Source organism: Bidens hawaiensis, unplaced genomic scaffold, assembly GCF_021521415.1.
Source record: "Bidens hawaiensis isolate Kalapana, Puna unplaced genomic scaffold, B.hawaiensis_p1.1 tig00050810_1, whole genome shotgun sequence".
Lineage (NCBI taxonomy): Eukaryota > Viridiplantae > Streptophyta > Magnoliopsida > Asterales > Asteraceae > Bidens > Bidens hawaiensis.
This window is the reverse complement of record NW_027506177.1, coordinates 83,883-109,134: the sequence shown is the minus strand read 5'-3', so window position 1 is coordinate 109,134 and position 25,252 is coordinate 83,883. Positions and strand designations below refer to the sequence as shown.

The 25,252-nt window shown below is 36.6% G+C and overlaps 1 protein-coding gene across 1 annotated transcript in view; it reads left to right on the top strand.

The window, feature by feature from the left end:
• The first annotated feature begins 5,904 nt into the window (after positions 1 to 5,904).
• The window catches only part of LOC143616988 (cation/H(+) antiporter 14-like), a 56,214-nt gene continuing 36,866 nt past the window's right edge, over positions 5,905 to 25,252 (top strand). Inside the window, exons 1-4 of the mRNA XM_077089669.1 lie at positions 5,905 to 6,687; positions 6,766 to 6,846; positions 7,342 to 8,508; positions 13,046 to 13,206. Coding sequence (XP_076945784.1) covers positions 5,947 to 6,687; positions 6,766 to 6,846; positions 7,342 to 8,508; positions 13,046 to 13,206 — 2,150 coding nt within the window. The 5' untranslated portion in view covers positions 5,905 to 5,946. The remainder of the gene's footprint in view (positions 6,688 to 6,765; positions 6,847 to 7,341; positions 8,509 to 13,045; positions 13,207 to 25,252) is intronic.

The window sequence follows — 25,252 nt, the reverse complement described above, 5'->3', positions numbered from 1 at the left end:
TAGGTTGGAACGTATCATCCGGGGTGGTTCCCGAGATACACCAACTACTTATATTTGATTCATTGATTCGATATTTAGTTGAGTCGGTTAAATGCCATGTAACGCTCATGGTCCGAACAACTCCATTGATTCGATAATTCTTTAATTAGATGGGTCAGCTAAATGCCATGTACACGCTCATGGCCTGACCAACTCAATTGTTTATTACACGTTATTTGAATTGGGCCATCAAAATGCCATGGAATGCTCATGGGAGGCCAATTCACAAACTTTATGTTGTTTATTTAGTTGGGTCATTCAAATTGCCATGGAAAGCTCATGGGAGGTCAACTCATTTGATACACTTAGTTATTTTATTTTTGGAAAATTTTATAAAACAATATTTACTTAAATGCTTCCAACTCATATATATTATTTGGAAAATTTTATCCTTGGTCCTCGTAGAATGTCTTCCCTAGGAAATCATCGTAATCCACGTCGTTCGCCTGCTTCTCATGATTTTCATTCGGCTACTAGAATCGACAATGAGTTTGCTGCTACTAGAATCGACAATGAGTTTGCTGATGTATTCCGTTAACCAAACGAACGCCAACCTCGACAAAACTAAAATACACCGAACAAGAAATCTTATATTAACTCATATCGGTTAAACTATTATTTAAATTATATTTTCTTAATTATATCCATATCCTCAAACTATAAATTTCTAAGTACATTTAAATCCTTATCCTCAACTTTAAACAATAAATATTTTATTATCTCTTGTTTTCTTCAATATCATGATGGTTTTCACAACTTATTTTCCATTTATAAATATTTATTATTAAAATTCAATTATTGTAAATTTTATTATTAAACTAAAATATGTATTCTCTAAATTTAATTTCCATTTTTAAATTAAATTTTTTTCCATTAATTAATTTAAACTTTTATTATTAAATTGACTTTTTGATTGAACCTTCATCGTAAATATTTCAACTCCCTACTTTGATTTTTGAAAATTTTGAACGTTTTAGATGATAAATTCGTAGTTGTTAGAATAGTCATGGTGGTTCATGCGTTTCTAGCCTCATATTTATCTCATTTTTATTAAATGTTTCACATCTTATTTTTGCTATCACAATTAATTTAGAAATTTGTTATTTACTTAAATTTCCATTATCAATAATCCAATTTACATATTCCCTAATATTTATAACGATTTTATGAAAAAGGAAAAATCCACGAATTCTCAACTTAATCTAATTTAATTACCTACTTTAAATTTTATCTAATTTTAAAGATTTAATTATAATAGGACTATCTCGGTGATTCGGGGAATATCCACTTTTCAATTTAATCTATTAACAATTTAATTCAAGTACGTATATTTTCGCATTATCATTAATATTTAAATTATTAACTATTATAATATTTTAGAATATCTTACTCGAATTAATCTAAATCTCAAAATCACCAACTTGAAAAGCTATGACCTTATATTAACTTCTCTTTAAACTCATAAGTACTTAAATTAACCAAACTCGACTCACCAAAATTTTCGTTAACTATGTTTAAACTTATATTCTCGATCTTAGAAACTTCATTCTTAAATAATGCGATCTTTAAGAACTCCGCATGCCATTAACTATTTGTTATAAATTAAACCTTTGCGTAATTTATCCATTGAATAAAATTCCTTTATCAAAATTAATCAATTAGGATTTTGTATCTCTACCTCATTTCCTTAAATCTCGATTATGACCATAACATCTGTTTCACCAAATCTATTTTCTTCAGTTTACAAAATTTTACTTTTAAAAGCAAAAGAGGTTTTCGAAATCTCACGGTTTTATTATTTCAACTAGAACATTTATTAATTATAATTTGAAATTATATTTAAAATTATCAAGACAATTTTTTTCTCTTAAAAATGTTATTTCAAAACGTTTGTTTCTTACAAAGTGATGATTTTAAATGTTTTATAACCCACGTGATGAAACGAATTATGCGGACCATACGACGATAAGAGTAATTATGGTCGTGAACATAATTATCCGAGTCCTCGCATGGAAATCATAATACGTACAATTATGTGTCATGATTTAGAACCTAAGGTAGCTTGGGTAACGGTACGAATGATGAGATGATAAGGACACGGTGGATACGCCGTTGGTACATCCTATATATAAGTACCTTTATCGGATTGTCATTTGAAGCGTTGCTTCGGTTATTAAGAAGTTCTACGTTATGAAATTTTCCTTAAAAAGTTTAATTTGTTTTCAAAACGATGATGTTTTGGTTTTCGTTAATTTCGGGACGAAATTCCTTAAAGTAGGGGAGACTGTAACATCTCGGATTTTTCGTTTACGTTTAAACCGACCGGGAATAATTTAGATTTTCATTATTAAATAAAAATAATATATTTAAGTTTCTAATGTTCAATTTATACCCCTCATACTTTATATAATGTCTAAATCCTTATTTAAAACATAAAAAGTTCAATAATGGACCAAATATCAAACTACAGGGAAATGCAAAAAATGAAAATTTCCCTCATTTTGGCCTGGGGCGCTGCATGACGGGACCACCCTAGGTGGCCGCGCGGCGTGACGGGGTACTTGCACAGATTGTTTAAGCCTTAGTTTGTTTTCTAGTTCGTTTAAGGTATAAAATCGTTTATTTTAGGTATGTTAGAGTGAATTAAGGTTCAAGTAAACACCATACAACTAAAATGCCATTCCTAACTCGTTTTCCCTTGTCCAAGATCAGATCTTTGTGAATAAATCGAAGATTCTTTCCTTAAATCGCATATACTTGCTTAAACGGGCCAAAAAGCCTATATTTGGTTCGTTTAAGCTATTCTTATATAAACACATCATAATTCACTGCTGTAAACCTTAACCTAACCCTACTACATCTCCTCCAGCCGTCACCTACCTATGCTCATTCTCAAACCCTTCGGTTTTTGCATATTCGTTAAAGACACAAGACGTTTGACTTTGCTTATACGTTGATCTTTGACTCTTATATGTCTTGATCCTTTCACTTTCCGGGTAAGTTGTAAACTGTAAAAGTGTTCATAAATATTCCCTAGTCAATAACCTTCAATCAATTTCTGAGATTGAAGGGTATTGACTGGTCAATTGCTTTAAAACCCGATAAAGGGTAAAACAGTCAACAACTTTGACTTCTCATTTTCTCATACTTCTGGTCGGATTCAATGTTAGGTCTAGAAGACTTTTCTTCTCTTAATTAAATTTTAAGGGTTCTGACCAAAACCCGACTCCCGACTCGAAGTTCGGATTCTGGTCAGACTCGACTCGTTTAAACATTAAAATCAACATAACTAGAGTTCTACTCATCCGTTTGGATTGATTCTAGCGGCATTAAGTTCGTTTTTAATTATAGTTTCATATCACAAAGTTTCAGATTCTTATCATTAATCTCGTTGGGCGTGTATTGGACGACTCGCTTAAATCATTATTTCGTTTGTCGAATTTATTAATCACTTGCCTTCCGTCTAAGGTGAGTTTTATCATTCCCCTATTTACTTGATTTTCATAAACGTTTTGGGGGACATATGCATATATAATAATATACATACATATCTATATATACATACATATCAAAAATAGCAAACGTGTAATTGTGTGTGATTAATCAAATCTACTTGTTATGTGCTTATATGTTATTGTATTAATTCGTTTGACATATCCCCTTGGAGAGGGTTCTCATTCTATTGACCGCCGCCCGATTCGCTTGGCAACGGTCTTATTCTTATATGTTTATGGTTGATTTACCGGCGCCCGATTCGCTTGGTAATGGTTTAATCGACAACTTACTTGCTTGTGGTTTGATTTCATTGCCGCATTTATTACGTTTTGCTTATTTATCATACTAACATTATTTTTGTGTCAAAACTTGGTGGTAAACTCACTCAACATGTTTGTTGACAAAACTCCATTTTCTACACACATGCAGGTTGCTTGAGTTGAAGGATGGACACTTAGAAAGACCTTAGGATTATAATGAAGACATACATGGATTTAGACTTGTTGTATTTATTTATTTGAATTTTTTGGTTGTATTTGATTATTGTGTGTAGTATTTGAACAAAATAATTAATTAGATATTGTCATTTATATTTATGATAGTATATTCGAGCCGTGAGCAATCGGATCACGCCCCGACATTTCCGCCTTAGGTTGAGGTGTGACACTATATATATAAAACAAATAGTTGAGTAAAAAGGTGAGCTAGTAAAATTTGATCTACGCCTTAAATATACAAAAGGCAAGTTAAGTTAATCGGGCAAAAATCTTACTATTTTTAAAGAAGCCAAAGCTACGGGTTATATGGTGTAAAATGCTAATTTACCCCTTTTACTCATTCTTTAACGAGTATTAACTATATATAAATGAAAACCTTAAGCTATAGTAGCTTTTGGGAGGTTCAATCAGTGGCTACCACACAATAGCCACTATGTTTATTTTTTCTAAATATTTCGAAGGTAGTTTATATATTTGTTGATTTGAAACTAACAAAATTAACATAAATGTAAGCTGCCTTGGTGGTATTGTTGTGATCTTGCAATATTCAACACTCGAGTTCGAACTTGTTGGTGTCCGGTTTTTTGTTTTTTTAAATTGAAATTGATTTTTGTATTAATAGATTTCATACTAAATCAAGCAACAAAAAAGTAAGGTGGTGTGGCGGCCAAGTTATTGTAGTGTACTATGTTTTATGTGTATTTGAACCTTACGACCGACGCGTTATACTATATTTAACGTGTGTTTGAACCTTACGACCATAGCGTTATACTATGTTTAATGTATGTTTGAACCTTGCAACCTACGCAACGCGCGGAGGGCAACCTCCAATGATATTAAAAATCAACGAAAATAACTTATAACTTGGGACCAAAGAGTACAAAATATTAATACACAGCCACCCCTCAACATTTTAGTAGTGACAGCAACATAATTCCGAAAAATAGGACTTTCATATTGTCCAACAATAGAAATATTACATTTTTAAAAATAAAATTAAGGCTTCGAAAGTCACCATTAAAGGGATAAACGAAGAAAATTTGAGATTGGTGGCATTATCTTAACGGATGTGATTTTTATACACCACCTCCATTCCTTCATGGTTTTCTACGGCTCGCAAAGCTATACGGGTTGTAAGATCACGCATGACTGTTAAGTGTACAAAGAAGACTTTTGCAGCTTATACGACCCGTATAGCCGTATAGGTCTTCAACAGCTCGTATTAACATGTTACAAACTGACACAACTTAGAATAAATATTAGAATTTGTATTACTTAAAAAGAAAATTTAATTAATCGAAAGAATTCAATAAATAAAAGAAAATGGACACCCATGATTTTAGGCAAACCAATCATTGATCAACAATCTTCCTCCCTCCCTCCCTCCCTCCCTCTCTTTCTCTGTTGCTTATCCACACCCTTGTGCGATTCTTGCTTCGTTTGAAACTTGTTGTAATTTTTTCAGGAAATTAAACCAAACAATGTCTCACCTACCGGCCATAATTTCATCGGAGGGATACGTTCCCGGTGTTAACGAGCCCGAACAAATGATTTGCCAGTATTTGCATATGACCAATTCGATGGGATGTTCGTGGTACGGATGCGATGTTTCAGCCTTCAGTGTACCCCTTTTGATGCTTCAGCTCAGTATCATCTTCTTCGTCTCGCAAGCATTCTTCTATCTCCTCAAACCCCTTCGACAAAGTATTCTCTCTTGCCAACTTATCGTAAGATAAAATCTATATGTGCATGCATGCATGTTTTTGTTTTTTGTCCATGCCTTGATCAATTCGTATCGTCTTTCCAGGGTTGTATGGTGTTCATTTGGCTCGTAAGGCTTGACAACCACATTCTCCACCAATTGTTCCCGGAATCCGGCAAGTTGGTGCTCTATACGGTCGCCAACTTTGGGTACATGTTACACGTTTTTGTGGTTGGGGTTCAAATTGACACGAGTATCTTAAAGAGTGTTCATAGGCACATGGTTCTCATGGGTTGCATGTCTTTTGTGGTACCCTATGCAGTTTGCCTAATGTGTTTAATGCCTTTGCCTAATTTAATCGAAATGGATGAGGTTACTCTTCATACTATACCCTTTGTGGTAGCCTTGACATCCATGACAACATTCCCCGCAGTCACCAGCACTCTTTCGGACTTAAACTTGTTGAATTCGGACCTGGGTCGGCTATCCTGTAGCACGGCTTTGGTTACTGATTTCTGCAGTTGGATCACTTCTTTAGGGCTGACCACCATTGGTGTGGCTTTGGAAAGGCAAGACTGGAAGCCCTTAAAGAACGTGTTCTGGATCGCTTGCTTTTTGATCTCCATGTGTTTCGTGCTTCGCCCATTTGTGTTATGGATGGCCAAGAGGATTCCTGAAGGCCAGGATATTAAAGAGAGTCAGTTTCTAGTGGTGCTGGTTACAGTTTTATTGTGTGGGTTTCTATCAGAATGCTTGGGGCAAAATGCTTCATTTGGGGGGTTCACCATGGGCATATGTTTGCCTGATGGGCCTCCTTTTGGTTCGGGCATAGTGAACCGACTAGATTGGGTGGCGACTACTATTTTGGTTCCGGCCAAATTTGCAATATGTGCATTCAAGGTGAACCTGAAGTCACTTGGAGGTGATGAAATGTTTGCTGCTTTGATCACTGAGGCTTTCATTACATTAGCATACTTGGCTAAGTTCATAAGTAACTTTGTTTTAGCCATGTATTTCAGCGTGCCGTTGCAGGATGCTTTTCATTTCGCTATGATCATGTGCACAAAAGGCATCATTGATGTCTCCGCCTTTTCGCTTATACGGCATAATGAGGTACATATATAAGGCGCATTGATCACAAAAGCACATGCCAAGTATAACGTACGCAGTGTTTCTAGCAGATTAATTTAGAGAATATATAACTGTTTCAAGGAGACTTTTGAGATAGTTTTGGTTTCTAGGCGGTCCAACGTTGCGGAGTTCATTACTGTAGATAGAAAATCAACTGATACAGAATTATCACGTGGCAAGCAAAGTCCATAAACGCTTTTTTTGGGCATGCAAACTCCTTGAATTAGGTGGCAAGCTGAGTCTGCATGCCTAATGTTCATGGACTTCACTTGCCACACAACATTCCTCTGTCACATTTTTTACAATCTACTACCTCGGGTAGCAGTATGCCTAGAAACAAAAACCATCTGGTAAATCTCCCAAGAATCAGTTGTACATTAATCATCTAAACCACCTAGACTTGAAAAAACAAACACTAGCCCCCCGACAAACACAATTTCTTTGAGGTATAGAATTTAATCATGTTTCCTTTTTCAGGTCGTAACAGATCAGGCATACTCTCTTCTTATACTCAACATGCTAGTAGTAACAGGAAGTGTAAGGTTTGTGCTGTGGCATTTTTACGATCCGTCAACAAGATACCGAACATACAAACGAAACAGCATCATAGAATGCGAACCAGACGATTTCTTTAGAATCGTGGTTTGTATTCACAATGAAGACAATGTTCCATCCATCATAAACCTCTTAGAAGTATCAAATCCCACAAGGCACCAACACATGGAAGTCACCACAATGAACTTACACCCACTCGAAGGCCGAGCATCCGCCATTTTAATCCCAATCTCGGAAGTCGAAAAAGTACCCTCGGCACAAAATCGGGTGCTACAAATGGGAAAAGCATTTTATTATTTCATGGAGCGCAACCACAACTCCGTTATGGTCGAACACTTAATCGCCATGTCGCCGTATGGTAGCATGCATGAAGATGTAATCACAATAGCTATAAACAAATGTGCCAACATTGTGATTGTCCCATTTCACAAGCGTTGGGCTATTGATGGAACCATTGAAGCTACAATTCAAGGAATTAGATCAGTGAACTCCAAAATAATGGAGAAAGCGCCTTGTTCAATCGGTATACTCGTGGACCGGGGCCAAATTGGAGGACCAAACTCGGCGCTGGCCAGACGAACCAAGGTGTTCCGCATAACCCAGCTGTTCCTTGGCGGTGCAGACGACAGAGAAGCACTCGCATACAGTACCCGAATGGCACAACACCACCACATCAGCCTACTGCTTGTCCTGCTACGGCCAAAGCCTGTCGACGTGGAAATGGCACCAGAGATCCATGAACAGAGAATGGACCGGGAGATAATCGATCGGTTTCGGATGGAGTGTAAGGGACGAGATATCTATATTCAAGAAGAGGTAGCAAAAGATGCCGTTGAAACAGTGCATTTGCTGAGACAAATGGAAAATGGGTGTGATTTGTTCATAGTTGGTAGAGATCACGGTTATGCTTATTCACAGTTGACGTATGGGCTTTCGGAGTGGTCGCAGTGCCCCGAGCTGGGAAAAATCGGAGATTTGTTAGCTACGTCGGAGTTTAAGTTTTCGGTTTTGGTGGTGCAGCAACAGCCCATGGAGAGAGTTGAGTCGGGGAGGGTGAGCAGTGGCCATTCTGTAAACGAGTCGGGGAGGGTGAGTAGTACGGGGCGGCTGAGTAGTGCGGGCCGGTTGAGCAGTGCGCGTCTCTAAATACAACTTAATAATTCGGAGAGTAGATGCATGTAATTATAGTTTGACTTCCTGAACCCTCGATACTCTTGATTGATACAATTTGTTATCAGTAAGTTACCGGAAAGCAACAATAGTTATTTCACCAATCTTTTGAAATAAAAATATCTATGGAACCTCTTAAAATTTAAAAATTTAAATGTATCTAACTCGATACAATTGTGAAAGTTTTGAAGTACCCGTTTTTTCAATTTCAAAAGCTAAAAATGTCTTTGAATCAACCCATCTTACATAAACATTTAATTTCGTTCACATATTACTCAAATCTATTTCTTTTACTATATCTTTTATATCCTTGAGTATATTATATTTTTTATTAAATTCAAACATACAGTTGCAACGTTCTTATTTTTATCCATGTTTTGATATAAATTATATCTGAAACCAAATGTGAATTATAAAGTACAAGTTAAAGTTGCATTAATTTACAAGTATTTAAAGCATAACAGTTTTAACTTAAATTTATCTAATTTTGACAGTTCTAATTTAAAATTATTATTTACCTCCTTAACTTTACTCAATTTTGTAAATACAAGAATTAGTTTCAACTTTGGTCCTTTATCCACCCATATAACTGACAAGATTATTTATTTATTTTTGTTTCATTCTATATGTTTAAATATATTATATTTAAAAAAACAAATTTATTGTTGCGACATGCTTATTCTTAGTGACGTTTAGATATCAATTTTATTCAATGCCGAAGTGTAGATTATAATGCACAACTCAAGTCTATGATTTGCAAGTCGGGATTTGTAAGTTTAGGATTTGCATATACGGGATTTGCAAGTCTGGAATTTGCATATCTGGATTTGCAAGTACGGGATTTGCAAGTCTAGATTTGGAAGTCTAGGATTTGTAATAGGTTTACATAAATACCTTGATGGTGTTTCTTGATTAATCTTCAGACCTTAAATATGATTTAACCTTGATAGTGTTATAGTCGTTTATGAAAATATTCTTATATTAATATATGACGTTTGGGATAGCATGCTTTGGTCTAATAGGTTCTATCGTGTTGGCAAGCTTCTCAGGTAAGTAAACGGGTTCCGCGGTTAATTGGGATTTGTACGAATTACTTACCTTAGGCAAGAAACTTCTACTAATGATATCCCAATTTCAGTTACTACATGCCCGTCAAAATATATAGTTTAATGATATCACTTCTTATGAAGGTAACGTCATTTCCTTTGCAAAAACATTATTTAAAAATCATTTACAGTTGACGACTATACTCTTGATTAGGTCTTAAATAACTGTATAATGAAGTAACATAAGCATAATTCCTAGCTTAAGCGATTACTCGAGAAAGGAACAAGAAATGATCAGCAACTTGATGGTAAAACTTCGCTAAACAAGGCGGTTGGATGATAGCTAGTCTTCGAAACTTCGTTTCTTGCACAAACTTCGAGAAAATAAGCCTTCGGAAAGCCGGAAAACTTATGGCATGGATTCCTAGGTTAAGTATGCGTAGAAGAAGGTGTTTTTGGGATGATTTGGTCTCAACTTGTAGCTGCCCAATTTATAGGCGATTTAAACCTCTTTTGCATCGCGCGAAGGACAAGGTTAGCCGTACGCATCGCGAGAAACAATATCATGACAAGTGGCATGTACAATCATGCCATATGTTGACACGTGGTTGGACACGTGTATCAGATTACTTAACGTGGTTTCGCGTAGCACGAAACATCATTCTCTTGGTTTCTGTTACAGCTACTTCGCATAGAGCCAAATAGATCCACTCTCAGCTAGCACGATGAAATTAAATATCAGAATTTCATTTTGACCATCTATCTTTCAGGTTTGACATTTTTAGCCCAAGCTTAGATAGGGTATTTTCATAGTGTTACATAAGGATTCATAGATCCTGTGCAAACAATCTGACTCTAAAAGAGTTTGTAAAAGTTTAAGGCGTATTCACCATTTTTATTGTGATCAGTTTTTGACACTGATTCATATTTATGATCAGTTTCTGTTACTGACCTCTGTCTGTAATCAGTTTCTATTAAGGATTCTTATTACTAATTTCTGATTCTAATTTATTGATTGTTATCTCGAACCTATAGTATGAGAATAACCTTTGTATAAATATCTAGATCAAAAATCTAGCTTCATACCTCGTAGTCTGTTTTGTGTAGCTTTAACCTTGACAAGTCATTTGTTTATATAAAATATATGGACCTTTAGTCCTTTTTTTTTTATCAATTATGTGTTATGTTTCTTCTTTAAGAAGAAACATCTATGCCAAGTTTCTTCATCAAGAAGAAACATTACTTTAACTATAACATTTGTAAATGAATATTATATTCCTTAATCATATGAAATATTATTTTAACTATACTCTTTGTGTGTGAATGCTTGCGTTTCTTAATGATGAAGAAACAATATTTGTCTATAACCTTTGCTTATAAAAAATTATATTATGCTTAACTGCGATCAAGGTTCGAGCTATACCCCGGACTATGGTCTAAGCCATCACAACAATAATTAAATAATACTTAAGCGGAACCCTACCACACACGATTCGGAGTTCAGCTGCATAAGAATGATCGAGTAGTGCCTTTACTCTCTATCTTGTACAAGAGCTTAAACCGTCAGAACTTCGGAGCTTGGCACGTTCTACAAGATGCGACACGCTTCCCAAGATTAACTATGTGTATAAAATGTGTGTTTGGGTGTGCGACATAACTTGCCGTGACCCTTTCTATTTATAGTTGATTTTGGATTCCTTTGCATAGCGCGAAGGACAAACAGTTCAGCCGTTCGCGTCACCCGAACCGCCATTATATTTGCTGAGTCATCTGGCGTCGTGCCACGTGGCTTGACGTGGTGCCACGTGTCATACATGCGTAGGAGTTACTTCGCGTAGCGCGAAGAAATCTTAACTCAGTACTCCGCGTAGCGCGAACCAACTCAATGTCGGTTTATGTATTTTGTCTTTCGCGTAGCGCGAAAACATCATATCTGATCCATTCGCATAGCGCAAAGTATTTTTAAATTCATATTTTCACTTTTAGTCCTTGTACTTTCTCAAAATACTAAAGGCGGCTCTTAAGCGGCTTGCAAAGTGCAAAGTGCCCCATCAAAACGCTACATTATGCCCACCGCCTGAGCCCGTGCTCGTGCACGTCGGGTGCTTGGCACCCTATGCTAGGACTACAGAGTGTGGTTAACCAAATAAGAATATTACTATGTAAACTTTCTTGCTTACAAAGAGCTTTCATTTTTTTTCCTTTTTTCCATGTGGGATGAAAGTTTTCTTTCTTATTTATATCCATTTGGAATGCTTCCACTTTCTTCCTTCTTTACACGTGGGATGGATTTTTCTTAACTTCTTAACATGAGATCCTTTATTTTTCTTATCTTATTTTCCACATTAATTGTCTTGAGAATTTTTTTAATCCCTCATATTTCTAAGTTGACATTTTTAGCCTAAAATAAATATGGGATTTTTCGGGGATGTTACACCCTCCTACCATTGATGTAGGTTGACATCATTTGTAAAAGTGTAATAATATCATCTATAATAACCTACTCGATATGAACCGAGTGTACCATCACTTAAACAAAATAAAACTTTTGGGTTTTCATATTTTGACTCTATCGATGAATATTTAAGCATTGTTGGGATAATCCTAGAATTTTTCAACCTACTCGATATGAAGCGATTGGTTTTTATCATTAAATAAATAAATTTAATTATTAACAAATTCTAATAATAATAATCATTAATATTAATTAACCATAATAATAATTGATATTAATTAACAAAAATAATAATAATTAATATTATTTAACAATAATAATAATTAACATTAACTTCTAACAACAACAACAACAATAATAATAATAATGTTATTAGGCCCTTTTTAAACAGACGGGGGTTTAAAAGAGGCCTAATCCGCCGCGTATAGTACTATACACGGCGTATTAAGCCTCTTATAACCCCCCATCTGCAGATCTACCTCCATTATTATCCAAGCATCCAAACACACACACAAACCTCCAGACATCCAAATACCATTGAAGCATCGACACGAGTTTCGATTGCGCCGACACACCGACATGACACGAAGTACGTCTCGAGTTATTTTTTTTTTCTTGGATAGATATCGGGATGATGATGATGTTGAGATGAGGATGATGGCGTTCATGTGTCGATGATGATGATGATGACGACGACGACGACGACGGCCTAACAGACGGCCGGATTCTGGCCAGATTCCGGGCGGATTCCGGCCATCTGTTTGGAGAAGACAGCCATCGACGGCATCCAGTGCTGTACGCCGTCGCTGGTATTTTTTATGCATCATTATTATTAGTTATTTTTGTTATAAGTTATTAGTTTTTGTTGATGTTGTTGTTGTTATTAATATTATTGTTACTATTATTTTTATTGAATTATTATTATTATTGAATTGAATTATTATTATAATTATAGATGGAGAATGATGAGGTGGAGATGGAGCTGGAGATTGAGCTAGAGGAAAAGGAGCAGGGACAAGCGCAGGGGCAGGGGTGGTACCCGAGATGGATAGCGGGTGACGGCGTATTAGTCGATGCACACTTACAGTTTCAAGAGGGTACCGACCCTTTTGTCCGGTATTGACGCCTCCGACAGATGACCCCGCATTACAACACGGTCATATGTTGGCTATTTTTTGAGGATTGTGACGCACGAGGCGATCGGCCGAGCACATCGGAGATGATAGCCATGGAGCCGGCCCAATCAACGCACCGGGAGCTGAAACTGGAGGTTTACTCCACGTTACGCGTTAGATATTATATTATATTATATTATATTATATTATATTATATTATATTATATTATATTATATTATATTATATTATATTATATTATATTATATTATATTATATTATATTATATTATACAAGTATCTACATAGACTCATTACGACGTTAATTAGGGTCGTAGTCAGGGCGCGGAGCACTGCAGCCTCCGTGACCTATTTTTTTGGAGGTGTCTGCTGACCGGCACGGCCTGCAACCTTGATAGGGGGTTTTGTAGAGTATTTTGTCGAGGATTACCACAGGCAGGCGCAAGGGTCTTTGATGGGTGGCCCGTACGTCACCTAGCTTGCGATCTCGTTGGACCACGGAGACATGGTGGATGGTTACCTATCGCATCAATCCCTCCTCACCCGCTGGACCGCGGCCGTTGCACCAGCATGCACATTGTGCATTCGTTCGATGGGCCCAACGTGTAACGATTCTGACAAAACCAGGTATACCCTAACCGATAGACGTTAGTTACGTCATATGTAATGTCGGGTACATGAGATACCATGGTAATTATACGAGAATACATGGTTCATTGTATTGATTGTACGTGAATATATAATTCACCGTATTGAATATGCGATCAAACGATCGATAGTTATTGAAACCCGAATGAATCGAGGGTTCAATTATAGACGAGATATATGATATTTAGTGATGTTACGAAGTATTAAAGCTTCGGGGTAAGTGGATTAAAGCGCAGAAAAAGGATTTCGATTTAATAGTACGTCGGTACGTTAAACGAAACCTTTAATACCAAACCGAGCAAGAGACGATCGATCAAGCCGAAAAAGATGCGTAATAACTAATAATATGACGTTTCGAGTTAATAAATGTCAAGGGTTAAGTTTTTAAAGTCTTTAAATCGGTTTTGTATAAATTTTATTTTTAAGCCGAAAAACAACCATTTTGGCCTCGTTGTAAGCCGAATTAAACGTTTAACCGAGAAACGAACTGAACCAGATTATCCAAAACATTATCCGGATTTCGGATATCCAAATGAGTGGCCAAAAATGAACTTGTGGGACCCACCCCATCCACCCCATATGTCCGATCGGACCACACACATCAAAACACACTTCATTTTCTTTTTTTCACAACACAATTCAACAAACCTCCAATTCTCTCAAGACCAAGAGCCAAAAACCGAGATTTTTGACAAGAAAAACCGAGGTAAAATTGTGTTATGTACGTGTTTATGTTCGTTTCTTGAGTGTTCTTGCAAGGAAATGAGATTCCAAGTGAAAAAGGGTGAAAGCCCGAGATGGAACCGATTCTTGCATGATCAAGTGATGTATACGGGTTATACAAGGGATCTTGGTCCAAGAAAGGAGTTAAACGAATCAAAAACGAATTTTTACGGTTAAATCTTTGTTTTTAAAGCATAACCGAAACCATGAAAGAAATGGCTTGATTGTGGGTGTAACTTGCTTGGTGCGGTGTTATTGTGCTTGTAGGTGTTGTACCTAGTTGCTAGCAAAGGCTAGAAAGCGAGACTCTTGCGGTTTGAGGCTAGAAACACAAGGTAGTTCGGTTTTGTATGATTTATGTATTTTGGACAGATTGTGGCTCGTTTGGAGTTAGGTCATGAAATTTTACAGAGGTGTTAAACACATGAAAATATGAGTTCTGTGAATATTTGGTAATTTTTGGATAAAGGATGAATATTTGGTGAATTTAATGCTCGGTTTTGGCCCAAAATGGTGAAAAATAGTTAAATATCATGATAAATTCTGGAAAATTTCAGATAAGCTTTTCATATCATGTATAAATCACACACAAAATTTGAGGTCCGTTGGAGAAGTCTAAGTAGGCTTTTCGGTTAAACGAGTTATAGGGATTTCTAGCTCGGTTTTGGAAAAAGGGCATGTAAAAGAAGATTTTGGTTCTGGAAAAATTACAGGGGACTATGTGGATGGCAGGGGACATCCAGGAAAAATTTGGGATTTTTCTAAGATGGTTTGGTATTTACGACATATTTAGTGTTTAAATGGTGTTTAAAAATAGATAAATAAATTTTAAATATAGAAATTAATTCTGGAAATATTTTTATAAAATTCCCCACTGTTAAAAAGTGATTTGTGCAAAATTTCAAGATCCGAGAGTAAACGGATAAGTATTTGTGCTAATTATCAAACTTTTAAAGTTAAAACGCGTAAACCGGTGAAGTTCGCTTAAGCGAGCTGACTGGTGTATAAAAACCTTAAAAATGGGCTATTTTCATATAAATGAGTTAGACAAGTAAAAATAAATCATCCGAAAATAATTCGGATGATTTGAGTAATTTTAACAGTTTCCGGTACGCCAAAGACGGAAACGGGTCCCGCGGCCAATCGGGACGTCTAAACCGAGCTATAATTTCACATCTTTAATTAAATTATCAGTCAACGACTATTTTCGGGTCGTGTGTGACCAAACTCATTTTTTTGAAACATAAAAACGGATAACCGTGCTAGGCACACAAAACGAGAAAAACAACTAATAGTAGTTGTGACCATGGAACTCTAATCGACATCACAGTCTGAGTCCGGAGAAGTGCTTCTGGCTTAACCTTGCCCCCAGAACAGGTACAGTGCAGGGTTAACAGTGCCCCCAGATGTACCGGTTAACTTGGTTAAAGTTATATTAATAATGAGTGTATAGTAACGATCGTAGGGATCATATTACAGATTGGACGGGTTAACTGATATTGATTGTTGTTACCTGCTTGCATGTGCTAAGGTGAGTTTTCACGAGCCCCTTTTATTGAACTGTTTTAAATATTTTCCCGGGGCGGAAAGCATGTTTTTATCAAAGTGTTTAAGTACATGCCGATCGCATGGAAATGAATGTATTATATAATGTTTATTGTACGGGAATCGTACGGTAATGTATCAAGATGGTAATTGTCTGAGTTGCTAATATTGTAAGGCCCGAAACAGTGTTCTGGGTTAACAGTGTCCCCAGAGGTTATTAAATGTATTTCTGGGTTAACAGTGTCCCCAGAGGTTATTAAATGTATTTCTCGGTTAACAGTGTCCCCAGAGGTTATTAAATGTATTTTTGGGTTAACAGTGTCCCCAGAGGTTATTAAATGTATTTCTGGATTAACAGTGTCCCCAGAGGTTATTAAATGTGTTTCTGGGTTAACAGTGTCCCCAGAGGTTATTGGATGTGTTTCTGGGTTAACAGTGTCCCCGGAGTGAGTACAGTACTGGGTTAACAGTGTCCCCAGATAATATTATATTATGGTATGGATTTATAATGGTTTACTAAAACTGTGAAACTCACCAACTATTCGTAGTTGACCCGTTTTCTCACATGCTTTTCAGGTACAATTTAGATGAAGTGATTGCTTACGTGCTAAGTGCTTGATGTGTGTAAGATTTGTGTGCGGGATGTTAGGATACATTATAACAGATAGAATTATGTATCGTATTGTAAGATGTGTGTATCACCTAGACGGTAATGAAATACAAGATAATGTAATTTGAAGTATATTAATGCATTCAGTTTTCTTTATAAACAATGTGGTTGATATCAGAGGTGTCTGTTGCATCCCGTTTACGTTTCCGCTGCGGTTGCTGGGTGTTACAGAACTTGGTATCAGAGCCATTGGTTATAAAAGAATTAGGATGTCTTTAAAAGATACCTAAAATATAACCAGTAGCTCAAGTATTATAGGATCTGAATATCAACTAATAATTTATAGTGACGAGGTCTGGATGAACTTGGATGGACAAGTGAGTTATTATGGTCCGGAACATAATAACAGACTTGTCCGCACGAGGGAGTTCAGGGGAAGTCACGGGGTACGTTGATAGGTAAAAATGGCAACATATATGTAAAGTATATAATATTATTTATGTGTGCTAATGTGTATATATATATATATACGTGCATATCTTGTGGGTACATGTATGGAGAAATGGGGCTCGGATAAGGAACCGGGGGATGAAATAATAAAAATACCAAGGATGCCGAAATTTCTAAGAGCATCGGTTGATGATGAGTCTGACTTATCGGGTCATAATTATGATAGTACCAAGTTAGATCTCCCGTTTGACATTAACCAGAAATATCTAGTAACCGTCACTCCCAACCAAAATTGATGAATCCCTTACCCTACCAACACCGGTACCGTATATCCTAATAACCCCAGATGTTCACCCGAACCGTCGACCCTCACGTACGGACGGATCCGTACCTGAAACCATTCTTATTCCATTAAGGTAAATAAATACATAAAATAATAGTAATAATAAATTTGATAATAAATCAGCAAATAAAAATAATATATAGAAATACATATGTATTTCTCACTCTTAAACATATGAGTCATACCATCTCCAGATCGAGAATTACCGGTTTCAACGAACCTAGAACGCCTGAGGACATTGACTGAGCAAGTGATAGAGATTCCCATAATAGCATTTAATAATATTTGAAGGCAACCCATGTTGCGCGATTATCTTGAACCTTGCAACTCCCTATGTTATCCTTATATCCGTTAGATGCCTACGCCCATGTATGCTCGAATAGAATGATTACCCATACACAAAGAGGTGTTGGAATCATTATAGCATAATTGATTATTCGTTCGTAGGTGGTATACCGCGTATACCGGAAATACGAATAGACACGGATATTATAACTCCGTGGTACGTAATCGTTTGGTGCTCACGGTGAGCATGTATCGGTTATACTGACATGCAGAAGGATATTGAAATCATGAATATTAAACATTGATTTTTGTTGAGAAAGATCTATATGTCAGATGGTGACAAGGATTATGAACCATATTTAGACGTTAACCGACGTCAGGTTAAGTCTATATGTTATTATATTTGTGGGACATATATACTAGATGCCGGTATGTGTAATATATATGATAATATTTGGTGTGTATGTATACCGTTGTCATGATTGAGCTGGTAACGAGTTATATGGTGAGATTAGTATTGATTACTGCGTACGGGATGAGTACGGCAGAATGACATAAAAAGAGTAACTCCAACGATGGAGATTGATATGATTCAGTTGATTGCTCAAAGATAGAAGATGATGATACCGAATGTCGTATCACAGATCACTGCTACTGTTGATACAAATGTGATCGCAAGATTGTAGATCGAGCAATCACATGAATATGAATATTTCAATTCTTGGTGGTATTACTAAAAGTGATAATGTTCCACCGAATGCTATTATGACTACAAGTATTAGTTATATACTAAACATGAATAGTAGTCGTAATGAATTAGATCCGGTGTGAAGAATATGTTTATCGGTTGTGTTAAAGGATTATTAATAGTTGACTGATGGTAAAGGAAGGAATAGATTAGCGAGTGGATAGAAAAGATCGAAATGGTTAAGGTTATTGGTAAGAGTCTAGAACATTGTGTAGTGAAATATGCTACAGATATGTTGGTAGATTATGTGGTATCGTGATGGAACACGATGTTACAAAATTATAGTTAAAAAAAAAAAAAAAAAAATTATTGCTCAGATAATATGGTCAGGATTTAAAATTCTTGTGCCAGAGCACTTTTATTCGAGTAATTAAGTTCAGAGATTGGAAACTGAACTATGGAAGATAGAAATGTTGTATGCTGATCACTTAGAAAACGCTAATCGTTTGAAGGAATTGTCATGTCTGGTAACATGGCTAATTACTCCTGAAACTAAGCGAAGTGAGCGCAATATTGGGGACTAACTCCATCGATAAAGAGTATAGTCAATCCTGTAAAATATACAACCTTGAAAGGGTTGTGTCGCAAGCCAACATTGATATATTTTACTCTATGGGAAGTGGACTAGAAGGACGTTAGGTGAGACGTCGAGTAATAAAGAAGAGAAATGATAAAGGAAGAAGAATGTCGAGTGATAGTAGGCCACGGGTGTGGTAAAGATGGACGTAATGCCCCATTTGTAGAACCAGTTGAAGCCATGTGAACCGGCAACCCCAACCCATTCATGTACAACCACTCCGAACCCAACAACTTCAATAACAATCCATCCGAAGAAATCAAATTATGCCAAACAGTTGTACTTGCTATGAATGTGGCAGTACAGAACGTTTCAAGAGAGATTGCCCAAAGTTGAACCAAGGTGTCTTGGATGATGAACCTCATGACAAGCATCAACCTCTGATCAAGCAAGGAGCCGTGCTTTTGTGACTAATTCAAATGAAGCACGTCATGATCCAAAAGTAGTATTAAGTACGTGGTAGTTTTAAATCAATGGGCTTCAGTGATATTTTTACGGTCGTCGATAGAGGTTAGTTCCTGCTAACCTCCTACCCTATGGAAAGATACCGATTAGTGAAACTATAGAACCCTATACTGTAGGATCGCTAACGGTAAATCCCTAATGGTTAACTAAATTGTACGGAATTGTCCTATTATTTTGAACGATTAACCTTTCCTTATTGACCTACGACCAGTAAAGTAAAGAAGTTTGACGTAACAGTTAGCATGGATTGGCTAACTCAACATGAAGCTGAAATCAAATATGAAAAGAAGATGATTAGAAGATCTCCTTCGGACGATGAAGCGATTTGATACAGAGAAAAGTGTACGGTATTATGTTACCACTCTAATCTCATCTTGAGATGTTATAATATTTACGACAAGAAGACGTGGTGTATTTAACAAACGCGATTGCCAAAGTATTTAAAGAAAACATATAGAAGATATCCCTATGGTACGCGAATTTCCACAAGTTTTCCCAGAAGAATTTCCTGGATTACCGCCAACCCGACAGGTCGAATTTAGAATCGATTTAATACCTCAAGCTGGCCCTGTTGCTAAAGCATCTTACCGACTTGCACCAACTGAAATGCAAGAATTATTGGATAAGGTTTCATACGACCTAGTTAGTCACCATGGGGTGCACCAGTGTTATTTGGGAAATGAAGGACTGAAGTGTTAGGATATCTATTGATTAGGGAGAATTGAATAAAATGACGATCAAGAATAGGTATTCACTTCTTCGAAGTAAATGATCTATTTAACCAACTGCAAGGGGCGATTTATTTTTAGAAAATTGATCTTAGATATAGTTATCACCAAATAAAAAAAAAAATCCAAGAGGAGGACGTTGCAACAACAGCGTTTCGGACTCGTTACGGCCATTATGAATTCTTAGTTATGCCTTTCGGGCTAACAAATGCGCCGGCAGTATTCATGGACCTCATGAACCGAGTCTGTAAACTTTATTTTGACAAACGTGTCATGGCATTCATTGATGATATTTTGATATATTCGCAACGTAAAGAAGAGCACGAACGACGGTTAAGGAAAATTGTGGAAGTGTTAAAGCAAGAGGAGTTGTACGTGAAGTTTTCGAAATGTGATTTTGAATAAAGAAGGTATAATCCCTTGGTCATGTTGTAAAGTAACAAAGATTTCACAAAGATCCAAATAAGATAGAAACCATTAAAATTGTGCCAAGCGCCGATTTTAAGTCTCCCCGATGGAGACGATGGTTTTCTCGCGTATTGTGACGTATCGTGTAAATGGTTAGGATGCGTGTTGACGCAGTATATTAAGGTTATAGCCTATGCTTCCCGACAGTTAAAAGTACACGAGTAAAATTACACTACTCACGACTTAGAACTGGGAGCGGTTATCTACGCACTTAAAATGTGGAGACATTGTCTCTACGATACGAAGTGCACCATCTTCACCGATCATAAAAGTTGGCAGCACATATTTGATCAGAAGGAACTGAATATGAGGCAACGAAGATCGGGTTAAGCCATTGCGAGTGCGAGCACTGGGGATGATAGTCTAGTCGAATCTTTCGGACCTGATTCTAGTCGCTCAACGTGAGACGTTGAAAGAGGAACAATTGGAAAAGAAGGAACCTTACGGCAATGAGGAGAATTTCGAACAGCGCGTGGACTAAATTCTCTACTTCAAAAATTGGGTTTGGATCCCGACCCTCCATGACCTTCGTGAATTAATCATTGACGAAGTGCATAGATCGAAATAATCCATACATCCGGGATCGGACTTGACTATTGATGATACGGATATCTGAAAGGATTTTTATTAATGGTCGAGTTTGGAGAAAGTTATGGTCACGTGTGTTGGTGAATATTGAATTATGCAAGAGATAAGGCTGCACACCGAAAACCCTAGGGAACGCCACAACGACAGAAAATTCGCCAATGATAGTGGGAATAAATTACAATGAATTTTTGCCTAAATTCCTGATGATGAAATGGTAACTCGTCTTGAAGTACCACTTTCAATAATCTCAGATCGAAATAGTCATCCTACTTTCATTATTGGAAGGATGGGAAGGAGGCATCGAGAGCTTGAAGCTTTCTATGGGTGAAGTAGTTATCACCAATTTGTTAAATTGAAAATGAGCGTCGATTGAGCCATAAGATTTGAATTGATCCGAGAAACAACCAATCGGGTTTATAATGTTTAAGAGAAGTTGAAAGTAGCGCGAGGATTGGCAAAGGATTTATGTCAACGTTCAAAGGAAACCATTGTCACTAAATAGAGGTGACAAGGCATTTTAAGGCATCACCTTAGAGAGAGGTGATGTGAGGTTTGGCAAAACCGAAAATAGCTTCTTAATATATTGGACCCCGTGAGAACTATCTCCATGGTTGGTCATTTAGTCTATCAATTAAAGTACTCCAGGGGCTAAGTACTATACATGATATTTTGCCATGTATACGGATTGAAAAGTGCCTAAGCGATGAGGCAACGAGAGTACTAGTAATAGAGGTACTCATAGAGGACATGCTTGATATCATAACTAATTCCGTAAAGATAATAGACGGGAAAACTAAACAGTTTGGACATACCAAGCTTTATTAATTAAGATTAAGTGGAATTCACAGCGAGGACCAGACTATACTTGGTAACGCGGGGGTGAATTCTGAGGGAAAAACCCCCACCTTTCTCTCGAAGGGAGATAGAGGGCGTGTAAAATTTCGAGGACGAAATTTCTTAACGGGGGGAGAATGTAACGATTCTGACAAAACCAGGTATACCCTAACCGATAGACGTTAGTTACGTCATATGTAATGTCGGGTACATTAGATACCATGGTAATTATACGAGAATACATGGTTCATTGTATTGATTGTACGTGAATATATAATTCACCGTATTGAATATGCGATCAAACGATCGATAGTTATTGAAACCCGAATGAATCGAGGGTTCAATTATAGACGAGATATATGATATTTAGTGATGTTACGAAGTATTAAAGCTTCGGGGTAAGTGGATTAAAGCGCAGAAAAAGGATTTCGATTTAATAGTACGTCGGTACGTTAAACGAAACCTTTAATACCAAACCGAGCAAGAGACGATCGATCAAGCCGAAAAAGATGCGTAATAACTAATAATATGACGTTTCGAGTTAATAAATGTCAAGGGTTAAGTTTTTAAAGTCTTTAAATCGGTTTTGTATAAATTTTATTTTTAAGCCGAAAAACAACCATTTTGGCCTCGTTGTAAGCCGAATTAAACGTTTAACCGAGAAACGAACTGAACCAGATTATCCAAAACATTATCCGGATTTCGGATATCCAAATGAGTGGCCAAAAATGAACTTGTGGGACCCACCCCATCCACCCCATATGTCCGATCGGACCACACACATCAAAACACACTTCATTTTCTTTTTTTCACAACACAATTCAACAAACCTCCAATTCTCTCAAGACCAAAAGCCAAAAACCGAGATTTTTGACAAGAAAAACCGAGGTAAAATTGTGTTATGTACGTGTTTATGTTCGTTTCTTGAGTGTTCTTGCAAGGAAATGAGATTCCAAGTGAAAAAGGGTGAAAGCCCGAGATGGAACCGATTCTTGCATGATCAAGTGATGTATACGGGTTATACAAGGGATCTTGGTCCAAGAAAGGAGTTAAACGAATCAAAAACGAATTTTTACGGTTAAATCTTTGTTTTTAAAGCATAACCGAAACCATGAAAGAAATGGCTTGATTGTGGGTGTAACTTGCTTGGTGCGGTGTTATTGTGCTTGTAGGTGTTGTACCTAGTTGCTAGCAAAGGCTAGAAAGCGAGACTCTTGCGGTTTGAGGCTAGAAACACAAGGTAGTTCGGTTTTGTATGATTTATGTATTTTGGACAGATTGTGGCTCGTTTGGAGTTAGGTCATGAAATTTTACAGAGGTGTTAAACACATGAAAATATGAGTTCTGTGAATATTTGGTAATTTTTGGATAAAGGATGAATATTTGGTGAATTTAATGCTCGGTTTTGGCCCAAAATGGTGAAAAATAGTTAAATATCATGATAAATTCTGGAAAATTTCAGATAAGCTTTTCATATCATGTATAAATCACACACAAAATTTGAGGTCCGTTGGAGAAGTCTAAGTAGGCTTTTCGGTTAAACGAGTTATAGGGATTTCTAGCTCGGTTTTGGAAAAAGGGCATGTAAAAGAAGATTTTGGTTCTGGAAAAATTACAGGGGACTATGTGGATGGCAGGGGACATCCAGGAAAAATTTGGGATTTTTCTAAGATGGTTTGGTATTTACGACATATTTAGTGTTTAAATGGTGTTTAAAAATAGATAAATAAATTTTAAATATAGAAATTAATTCTGGAAATATTTTTATAAAATTCCCCACTGTTAAAAAGTGATTTGTGCAAAATTTCAAGATCCGAGAGTAAACGGATAAGTATTTGTGCTAATTATCAAACTTTTAAAGTTAAAACGCGTAAACCGGTGAAGTTCGCTTAAGCGAGCTGACTGGTGTATAAAAACCTTAAAAATGGGTTATTTTCATATAAATGAGTTAGACAAGTAAAAATAAATCATCCGAAAATAATTCGGATGATTTGAGTAATTTTAACCTATTTTAACAGTTTCCGGTACACCAAAGACGGAAACGGGTCCCGCGGCCAATCGGGACGTCTAAACCGAGCTATAATTTCACATCTTTAATTAAATTATCAGTCAACGACTATTTTCGGGTCGTGTGTGACCAAACTCATTTTTTGAAACATAAAAACGGATAACCGTGCTAGGCACGCAAAACGAGAAAAACAACTAATAGTAGTTGTGACCATGGAACTCTAAACGACATCACAATCTGAGTCCGGAGAAGTGTTTCTGGGTTAACCTTGCCCCCAGAACAGGTACAGTGCTGGGTTAACAGTGCCCCCAGATGTACCGGTTAACTTGGTTAAAGTTATATTAATAATGAGTGTATAGTAACGATCGTAGGGATCATATTACAGATTGGACGAGTTAACTGATATTGATTGTTGTTACCTGCTTGCATGTGCTAAGGTGAGTTTTCACGAGCCCCTTTTTATTGAACTGTTTTAAATATTTTCCCGGGGCGGAAAGCATGTTTTTATCAAAGTGTTTAAGTACATGCCGATCGCATGGAAATGAATGTATTATATAATGTTTATTGTACGGGAATCGTACGGTAATGTATCAAGATGGTAATTGTCTGAGTTGCTAATATTGTAAGGCCCGAAACAGTGTTCTGGGTTAACAGTGTCCCCAGAGGTTATTAAATGTATTTCTGGGTTAACAGTGTCCCCAGAGGTTATTAAATGTATTTCTGGGTTAACAGTGTCCTCAGAGGTTATTAAATGTATTTTTGGGTTAACACTGTCCCCAGAGGTTATTAAATGTATTTCTGGATTAACAGTGTCCCCAGAGGTTATTAAATGTGTTTCTAGGTTAACAGTGTCCCCAGAGGTTATTGGATGTGTTTCTGGGTTAACAGTGTCCCCGGAGTGAGTACAGTACTGGGTTAACAGTGTCCCCAGATAATATTATATTATGATATGGATTTATAATGGTTTACTAAAACTGTGAAACTCACCAACTATTCGTAGTTGACCCGT